Below are 10,639 nucleotides of genomic sequence, written 5' to 3'. Positions count from 1 at the left end.
ATCTTTAGAAATATGGAATTATGGATGGAAGACATGTTAAAATAAAGATTTTTAAAAAATAATACTATTTTTTAATTTTAATTAATTAATTAATTTTATTTACAATATGTGAGATAAGGTGTAGGTGTATCTAAGCTCTGACGTAAAGTTAATCTTAACCAATCAAAATAAAAGAAGTTAAAGTAAAAAAATGATATTTAACTATATAAATTAAATAGTGGATTTTATTAGGTGAGGGAAAGTCGGGTGTAATGGTTTAGTTTGACCAGTCTAACTAGGCAAAACTGCCAAGTGCGTCCCCTCATGCATTTGCTTCCCTCACAGCCAACAGAATACTGACACGTAACCATGGGAACCGTGCGGCTCTGTCACCCTCACACTGTTCTAAATCACCCGCAGGCGCACCATTATTTTTCTGTTTTCCCTAATGTTATTAAACAAACAATAAATTCAAATTTCATTAATTAATAATAATAATAATAATTAAGGGTGGGGAAATGGAAAAGGCAAGACCATTTGACCGATGACTAGTAATAAATAATAATGATGTTTTGAATCCAAGTACAAAGTAGGGCATAGGGTAACTATGGATTCTCTTAACTTTATTTAATATTATTTTTTAAAAAAAATAAATTTATTAAATTTCAGGGAGTATTTAAATTTTTTAAATGTGTTGATGGAGTCTATGGTTGATTTGTAATTTTATGACATGTCATAGTTGATTTGTAAATGGTAATATAAAAAATAAAGTTTATAGTCTAAGGTAGCTTATTAAATTTAAGGTTAAAAAGTAATTTTTGGTATCCATATTTTAGAACTAGTTGAATTTTAGGAATTTTACTTCATATGCTTTTATGTTTTAAATTTAATCACTATTATTAGTTCATGGTTTTTGTTTTTCAAATAAAAATGTTATCTATTTACATTATTACTATAAATTTTACAAATATATTCATATATTATATTTTCTTAGGTTGTAATGTAATTATTATTGTTTAACAAAATTTAATAAAAATTAATTTAGATGTAAAGTACAAAAATTAAAGTAGAATAAACTTGAAAGTATTTTGGATCAAAATGACATTCTAATCTAAATTTAATTAGTAATGTTACATTTTGGGACAAACAATTTCACATAACAAAATATAAATTGAGTGTATAAACTCAAATTTATATATATATAAAAAAAATTAACTAATAAGCCCTTTAAATTTTGCGATTTATCCATAAATCAAACTTTTACGTGGTCCTTAAAAATCAACTTTAATTTTCTTTAGGTTAAAAGATTAAGATCCCGTTTGATAATTATTTATTTTTTGAATATTAAACCTATTTTCTCCGCATTTTTTACCATGATTTATATCCCTCTTAAGTATAATGATTGAATTCTTAGCTAAATTCCAAAATTAAAAACAAGTTTTTAAAAGCTATTTATATTAGTTTTCAAAATTTGGCTTGCTTTTTTAAACCATTTTTAAAAAGTCGATAGCAAATGAAAAAATATGTAAGTGGAAGTAGTGTCTATAAACTTAATTTTTAAAAATAAAAAATAAAAAACTAATAAATTATCAAATGAAACCTAACTAATTATCCTCCTTAGAAACCCTTATTAGTTTAACACGAGTATAATCTGTCCAAGGCTATCTTTATATTATATAATTTATTTGACTGTGGCTCAAAAAAAAAGGGGGGTTGCGGTTTTCAAATATATATTTTTTTTTCTGCAAAAGTTGGATACTCTTTTTAAGTGTATATTATAAGTTCAATTAGTGGAATATTAAATAGATACAAATATTGTTGCTTCAATGTAGCATGAAGTCATATAAGAGAATTATTTAATATCATTGTTTCTTCAGATTGTTAAGAGCTCACAGAAGTTTTTGGTTTTTTTCAAAAAGAAAAAAAAAAAATCTTAGTCTTCGATGTTATAGGCATATATCAATTTATATATTTAAAATGTGAAAATCTTATGAATTAAAACCTTGAATTTTAGTAAGTGTATTGATTTATACACCTCTAGATTTTGTTTAATTGATATCACATAAAATTTATAATTTGAGTCAGTTAAACTCTTAAATTTTTATAAGACAGTCAATTTAGACATTTCATTACGTTTACCTTTTAAAATCATTTATGCATTAATCCTCAACTGTGTGTAGACTCTTTCAAATGCTTGTTTTATAAAATGGACGATGATTAGAGTATATGCATTGACGATTCTTAAAAGAAATTCTAATTAAGAGTCTAAATTAAATTATTTATGAATAGTTGGAATTTTAATTGATACTACTATAAATTTAACACGAAGTTTTCTCAAAATAAAGTGTAAATTGGTGTACATTGACACACTTACAAAAGTTTATAGTCTAAATTGATTCAATTATTAGTAAAGGATTTAAATCAATACAACCTTAGTTTAGGAGTGTAACTTGATAATTTTCTAAATGTCTACTTTCAATTTTGTTACAATTTTAGTCTTTAAATTTATTATGCAACAATTTTTGTTCATATATTTTAAAATTTGTAGCAATTTAGTTCATAAGCAAAAAAAAAAAAAAAAAAAAAAAAAAAAAAAGTCATTAGATTTAGTAGGACTAAATGTGTATGTGAACAATAAGTATATTGTGTCATGTACTCTATGATACATATTGACACTTGATTTTGATAATAACTAAATTGTTACACATTTAAAATACAAGAACCAAATTATTATAAATAAAATTTCATAGACTAAATCGTAAATTCCACAAAAGTAAAGTGACAAAAGTGTTTATTTTTAACTGATTCTTTTATCAATTTATCGTATTTAGTTTCCTCTTTCTCGCTTGCTAGCATGATTATAACTCAACTAATTAACTTAACTCACATATCTCTAGAAATAAAATGTCAAAAGTTCAAATTACAACCCACGTCAATTCACCATTACAAAAATTAGTCACATTTTTTATGGACCTCATGCTATTGTTTCATACTTATATTATGGGAATAATAAAATTGAGGCACGATAAAAAATTTATATACTATCGTAATGTTAACTATTAAAGATCGACAGAATCATTTTTTGTTGGATCTTTAATTCTTTATATATATAGTCTCGTGGGCGTTTTTTTTAATAAATAATATATTGTTCAATAATTTTGAGGGCAACATCAATGGTTTTATTATTATTATTATCTTTGACCATTTGACCATCCTCAAGTCCAACCCAGGGACCAGCCCAGACCAGATGGCCACAACAAAGAAAAAGAAAAAAGAAAAAAGAAATAAAACACTTTATGAAAAAAGGAAGAAAAAACCGGCGATTACGGTGATGAGAAAGGGAAAAGGTACCACTACACGTGTGCCTCCCGGTAACATTACGGGCTATAGCCGGTAACTGGCAGTCAAAAAAACTAAATTAATTTATCGGTAATTAGGGAAAGAAAAAAATGCAACAAAGAAAAAAGAGGGTTTCGATTTTCTTCCACCCAAACGATGGAATAGAAGAGACTCGGTAGAACCGGAGCTCGGTTTTTTTAAAATTTATTAAAATTTTAATTTTCCTCTTTCTCAGTGCCTCCCATTCTTTCGTGTCTTAGATCCTCCAAAATTTCTTCTGACATTTTTTATTTTTTGAGGGAGGAAAATGCACTGTTCTCAAGTATGAATGATTTACATTCATGGAATCGCTTTTGATTGTGTATTATTTTGAAGGGTTTTTGATGATTTGGCCCTTTTTGTGGAGGTCGAAGGGGAAGTGAGATTCATTTGTGGTTACTGATGATGATTGAGGCGATGGTGAAGAAGAAGAAGAAGGCCTTTCTTTTGACTAACGATAGGGTTCAGTTAAAGGAAGAAAAAGAAAAGATTTCCCCATTCCCCATTTTTTGCTGCTGCTTCTGATTGTCAATGACTGGAAGGATAGCTGTATGTTAAAAGATTGTGGAACGAAGAGAAAGTAAGAGACAACCCTCCCTTTTTCTTTTCTTTTCTTTTTTCCCCCCTCCTTTTTTGAATTTTTTGCACGTATTTTTCTGTCATTGTGTTTGAATGATTGAATATTGGGTTGCTGAAAGTGAATTCAATAGCTCGTGTTTTGTTTTGTTTTTATATTCCAGGGATTTGGGTTTTTTTTTTTTTTTTTTTTTTTTGATTTCTTCTTTTGAGGGTTTTGGAAAATGCCGATGTACCAGCCTTCCGGTCGGAGAAGAGAGGCCGATTCGGAGCTGGGTTTAGGTGGTGGTGGGCAAGTTCTTGATGTGGAAACCGCCGTGAAGGATGGTATTCTCGGCGGCGGCGGAGGCGGTGGGTTCATTTGCGAGGGTGGAATAACTGAGAAATTGGATCTGAAAGAGATAGTGGAGGAGCTTGAGAACATTGAGGTTCCTTCAGTGTTTATTTGCCCAATTTCATTAGAGCCAATGCGAGATCCTGTGACCCTTTGTACAGGACAGACCTACGAACGATCCAATATCCTGAAATGGTTCTCTCTTGGCCATATCACATGCCCCACCACAATGCAAGAGCTTTGGGATGATTCAATCACTCCGAATAACACTCTTCACCAACTCATTTACAGTTGGTTTTCCCAGAAGTATTTGGCTATGAAGAAGAGGTCTGAGGATGTGCAAGGGAGGGCTCTCGAGCTCTTAGACACATTGAAGAAGGTCAAGGGCCAAGCTAGAGTTCGAGCTTTGAAGGATCTTCGCCAAGTTGTAGGTTCAAATTCGGCGAAAAACACTGTGGAAGACAATGGTGGAGTTGCTTTGATTTCCTCTTTGTTGGGTCCTTTCACATCCCACGCGGTTGGCTCGGAAGCCATTGGGATTTTGGTGAACTTGGATCTAGATGCCGAGTCGAGGAGAAACCTTGTTCAACCTGCTAAGATTTCGTTAATGGTGGACATGTTGAACGAGGGATCCCCAGAGACCAAAATCAACTGCACCAGATTGATTGAAACTTTACTCGATGGGGATGATTGTGGAGCGGACACCGTCTCGAGTTTTAGTCTCGTGGTTGGATTGTTAAGATTAATCAAAGAAAAGAAACACCCAAATGGTGTTCTTGCTGGATTAAGATTGCTAAAAGCTCTGTGCTCCCAAGAACCAGTGAGGAATTCAGTAGTAAGCATTGGAGCAATCCCACAGTTGATCGAAATTCTCCCGAATTTCGACCCCGAATGCTTGGAACTAGCCCTTCATGTATTGGACTCACTCTCATCCCTCTCAGAGGGCAGGGTGGCCTTGAAAGATTGCCCCAACACCATTCCAAATTTGGTCAAATTGTTAATGAGAGTCTCAGAGAGCTGCACTCAGCTGGCTTTATCAATCCTATGGGCAGTTTGTAAACTTGCCCCTGAAGAATGTGCATCCCAAGCTGTGGAAGCAGGCTTAGCAGCCAAGCTTCTTCTGGTGATTCAGAGCGGTTGCAACCCCGTTCTGAAACAACGCTCTGCCGAGCTTCTAAAGCTCTGCAGCTTAAATTACACAGCAACCCTCTTCATATCCAAGTGTAAGCTTACAAGGACAATACAATAAGGAAGAAGAAAAAAAGAAAAAGATAAACCCAGCCAAATTGGAATACAGAAAACCACCATCTCTATAGAGCTCCATTTCCAGTTGAAGAAAGAAAAACAAAAAACAAAAGCTTATCATAAGGAGCAGTGGGCATTGGCATTTTTTCAAGAATAAGCCTACGCAAATGGCCACTGAAATCTGAAAGCACAGAGAACATCATGGCTTCTCAGTAATAGATTCTTATGTGGATAAGATAAGATAAGATTCTTGTTAGCCTGAGTTTTGAAGAGTGAATGAAGATCTCTTTTCCTGCATTTAGGCTTCTTCTTCTTCTTCCATCTGGGGATGAATCAATCAAGTGGGGGTGAGTTTTGGAGTCTCACCATTGTAAATTTTTGTAGAGCTTTTTGTTGACCTATCAAATCAAATCTTGTATGATGATGATGAAGAACAATTTATGATCAATATTATTATTATTTTTTCCTTGTTTCAGTTAGTTTCGTGAACATGAGTTTTTCTTTCCCTCTGGCTTCTAAGTTTTCTGTTTGTTATCATTACTAAAAGAATCAGACATGATCATGGAGTAGAATGATTACTTTGTTGAACAAATGTATGGACAATGGAACAGTTTTCCTTTTTTTTTTTTTCTCAAAATGATTTGATTCAAATTCTAAATTTGGAATATAAAAACAGAATATTTGAACATTAGGAACCAAATTAGATGGGAATTAATTAAGTTTAGTAGTAAGAAACGGTACAGTTAATGAAAAGATATGGTGCAGAATCTGAATTAATTAAGTTGAGAAAGTAATAATAATAATTAAAAGAAAAAAGAAAAGTACAATTCCAATGAAGGGTCCCCCAAAGATTGAAAGCCTTTTTGATGTGTGAAAAAAGGGTTGATTGAGAGTTTGGATATGATTGGTCATGAATGGCCAGAAAATTGGTCGGAAAATGTCTACCAACGAAAAAGCTAAAGAGGATAAGGATCATCTTCATAATATTCTATTTTAATTACTTCTCAATTCCACTCATAACCTTTTTATGGCCACATTTATTAATTTATTTTGTGTATTTATAGGGGGAAGAAAAAAACTTCCCTATACATTCTAAGATATTTTATTTTAAAAATAACTTTTATAATCATTATTTATCTTATATTAAATTACCAAATTGACCTCAATGATGGTCTTATTGTTTTAAAGTTCTCATTTTAGGTCAACCACAATATATTTGGACACATGCTCAATTCTTTTTTTTGAAAGATATTGTAATTAAAGTATGGAGTGGGGAAATTGAAACTCAACGCACGAGGTTGATAGTATGAACAGTATGTCAGTTGAACCATGCTCTTGTTGGCACATATACTCAAATTTAGTCCACGTAGTTTTTAAATCTTTAATTTTATCTAATGATTTTCATAAATATTATCATGTTGAAGATTAATCATATTTACTTCATTCAAGTTTAGCTCAATAAATAAGACACCAATTACCATTACCATTATACGATTGCAATGGTTGAACCTGATAAGTTAATGAAGGAGGAATGTGGGTGAGGTAAAAGGAAATTGTGGGAATTTGTAATAGCGAAGTGATTGAGACTTTGTGTTCGTTTGAAATTGATTTTAATGAGTAGTAAAGCTATTTAAAAGAATTTAAACCATTTTTAGCGTTGGGTAAAGTGATCATTAATTAATGTTAATACTTTTTTAAAACTAGGTTGATTTGCAAAATCTAGGTTTTGTTCAGTAATTATTTGGTTTTTGGTTTTTATTTTTGTTTTTGTTTTTTTTATAAATTAAGTCTATTGACAATACTTTCACTTTTAATTTTTTTTCCTTTGTTATCTACTCTTTACTAATTGTCTCAAAAATCAAACCAAAATTTAAAAACTAAAAAAGTAACTTTTATCGTTATTTTTTTAAAGAATTTGACTACAAATTCAACCATTGTACTTAATAAAGATACAAATAATTATAAGAAATGAAGAGGAAAAAGACTTAATTTTTAAAACCTAAAAACAAAAAATAAAATGATTAACAAAACGGAGCCTTTTTAAATTAACTCATTCTAAAAATCTAGCAAATTTACCGACGGACTATTTATCCTCCTATATCTCCACGTGGTTGAAATTTGATTCATCATCATTTGTAGTTTTAATTATCTTATTTTAATTCAATTGAATTTATTTGATATATTTTTTGTTATCTAAATTAAAATAAGATTAATTTTTCATTATGATTTTTTAACATTTTTTTTCTTATCAATATACAAATATCTAGCTTTAACACTATTATGATTCAAATAATATGAAATTTAAGTTAGTTATCAAAAAAAAAAAAAAAAAACAACTTTGAAATGAATTTATTTGGGTTATTAATACTAAAGTTGTAACAATTTAGTATTTGTTTACCAAATACTTACAACTATCTTTTAATTTTCGAAAGCGTTCAACACTAATTTACTTTGTAGTACAACTGATTTTTTTCAAATGTACAATTGACAACAATTACTTTAGACGTTAGAAGAGTCTCGACAAAATAGAGGGGAGAGAAGGGTCATTTTCATGGCAACCTTTTAAAAATTTTGATGTTGGATTAATAATAATGATTTTTGGGTGGAGTTAGATCTCTCAAACTCTTTCCATTGTGGGGGTCCTTTCTCCTCTCCTTTTGTTCTCACAAATGGGTGCACACAGTCAACTCCTTTCTCCCATTTGCAAAAAGGAAAAAGAAAAATCCCAAACAAACAAATACAAATTATATGAATATGATATGAAATGAACCCATTTTCAAACAAAAAAAAAGGGCAAGTTTTGGTGGCAATTTGGGAAAAAAAAAATGAAAACATTTGGTGGGGAATTCAAAAAATTTGAAAGATAAAACATTAAATGAGAAAATAAAGAGATGTCGCTATTGAAATGGGTGTGTGGGCACATGGACATGGTGGTATTATTATTAGATCATATGGACATTATATTATACACACATCTCTCTGAATATTTGTTGTAAATTGTAATATGTGTATATATATATTTTGGTTTTTTGAGGGCACCAACCAGCCAAGCCACAGCCAGATAGGCAGCCAGTTTGGTTTGGTCTGTTCCTGTCCCAAATCCAAATGAGACTTTCTTATTACAGCTTCGGATGTTCCTATGATAATTGAAACAAAACAACCATTCCCTGTTTTTTACACTACATCCTCTCATCTCTTGTAGTATATTTTTGAACATTATACTCTCTCACACACTCACACCTTCTGTCTTCTCTTTCTAATCTATAAAGTTATGATAATATATGCTTAATTTTTTCTTAGTTTACTGTGATATAGAAAAAGATACATCGTTACTCTTTGAACATAATGGACTAAAGTGAATGTCGTTAATACTATATATATATTGTTATGGGTGATTTTGAAACAAACCCTATCATTTTACTAAATGAGGTCGGTCAGATGCATGTCCGGCTTAAGGGATTCGTGGGTTAGCCTGATTCGTTCTCGAAGTCACACTTTGGATGCCCAAATTCTTTATAAATTAAATTTCAAAACATAGTAAGAAAATATTTTTAAATAGTTCTTACAATTTAAAATATAAAAATGAAAATATTATTCTGCAGTATAAAATAAAAACAAGGGAGAATATCTTTTTGGTCCCTACATTTTGAGTTTAGTTTCCATTCAGAATATAAGGCCACGTTTACGGCACTGGTAATGTAATTCATCAATCGTAACTTAAAAAGTAAGTCTCGTTTGATTATGTTTGTTGATGTTAACCTGTATTTTGTAATTGTTATAAAATATGGACCCTACTATGAAATTTGTAATCAAATATTGTAATCTCACAGAGAACTAAAAGATGATCAATCAAATTACCTTTGAAAATTATGTGGGATCCACCATATTTTTAAAATATTTTTTTAACGATTTTCAGATTTGGTCTCAAGTATCATGTTTTGGGTTATCGCTAAATTTTATCGATAAGGCCATGTTAGCGATATATTTGACCAGTAATAGTATCCATAAAAAAATATAAAAAAATCCAGAATTTTGAGATATGGTATATATCGGTAAGACCAATTAATTTTAGAATCATGTTGCTTTTTTTTTTTTTTTTTTTCATTCTTTCATTCTTTTTTTTTTCTTGGTAAAGAAAAAAAAAACAAATAGATATTTTTTAAAAAAATTGAGCGAGAAAATAGGAAATTTTTGTTAAGTAGGGAATAGAAACCTAACTTATTGATATTATTTGCTCAATATCAATATCGATAAAAAAAATTAAAAAAAAAACTAAAATTTTGGGATGTTATTTGCTCGTATTGGGAAAAAGAAACCAAAATTTTAGAATGTTATTGGCTTGATAAAAAGATTTAAAAAATCAGGGATTTTATTTGATAAGTTAAAAAGATTTTAAAAACTCCAAAATTATGGGAGGGTGTTTGTTTGATAACGATATCGATAAATAAAGGCACTGATAAAAAAAATTATAAAAAAATCTATTATGTTTACACTAATAGTAATGGCTAAGTAAACAACATCAATAGTAATTAAGTTAAGTAAACATGTTAAAAAACAATCTGATTACCTTTACGATTGAGGTCAATTACAATTGATTCATAAATGAAAATCCATTACGTTCACACCATTTTTCGTTCTAGTAACGTAGATGTGGCCTAAGTTACAAAATTTTATACTTTTAATTCTTAAGTTTTGAATTTGGTTTCAATTTAATTTTTAAGTTTCAAAATATTACAATTTTACCTTTAAAATTTGAGTTTTGTTCTAATTTAGTCTATGATAAATAAGTTTCCAAAGAAGCATATACTTTTAATAAAATTTAAAAATAATATTAATAAAAAAAATCCTCTAAATAGTTAATCAAGATATGAAGACAAGAGAGTCAATGGATATTTATCATTTTGTTAACTACTCTCTCCCCTGTCTTTCCAAGGGATCATTTGGGACCACTATTTTGTCTTTTATTCTATTAATAGTTGGAATTCTATTAATGGTTTGCCTTTAATAAAAGAAAGTTAGTTAGTCAATCACCAAAAATTTTAAAAAATAAATCACAACAAGAATAAATTGATTGCTATGACCTTCCGGAGATAGAACAGGAATATGGATATCATTAAAATATAATAT

General features: G+C 29.9%; 1 protein-coding gene across 2 annotated transcripts; it reads left to right on the top strand.

Annotated features, from left to right (window-relative positions):
* The first annotated feature begins 3,407 nt into the window (after window positions 1-3,407).
* LOC120086479 (U-box domain-containing protein 30-like) lies at window positions 3,408-5,987 on the top strand. 2 transcript variants are annotated; one of them, XM_039043150.1, is made up of 2 exons: window positions 3,408-3,937; window positions 4,098-5,987. In XM_039043150.1, the coding sequence occupies exon 2, from the start codon at window positions 4,158-4,160 to the stop codon at window positions 5,514-5,516; it is 1,359 nt and encodes a 452-aa protein (XP_038899078.1). In that variant the 5' UTR covers window positions 3,408-3,937; window positions 4,098-4,157; the 3' UTR covers window positions 5,517-5,987. The 2 variants fall into 2 exon arrangements, with proteins under 2 accessions (XP_038899078.1, XP_038899079.1); XM_039043151.1 differs by having other exon boundaries at window positions 3,409-3,937; window positions 4,173-5,987.
* Window positions 5,988-10,639: the final 4,652 nt, after the last annotated feature.

Source organism: Benincasa hispida, chromosome 9 (genome assembly GCF_009727055.1).
Source record: "Benincasa hispida cultivar B227 chromosome 9, ASM972705v1, whole genome shotgun sequence".
NCBI lineage: Eukaryota > Viridiplantae > Streptophyta > Magnoliopsida > Cucurbitales > Cucurbitaceae > Benincasa > Benincasa hispida.
Note: the sequence above shows the minus strand (reverse complement) of the source record. Positions and strands in the feature narration are given on the sequence as shown.

Coding starts and splice junctions, on each gene's coding strand:
- LOC120086479 (XM_039043150.1), top strand. CDS start 4,158: ATGCCGATGTACCAGCCTTCCGGTCGGAGAAGAGAGGCCGATTCGGAG.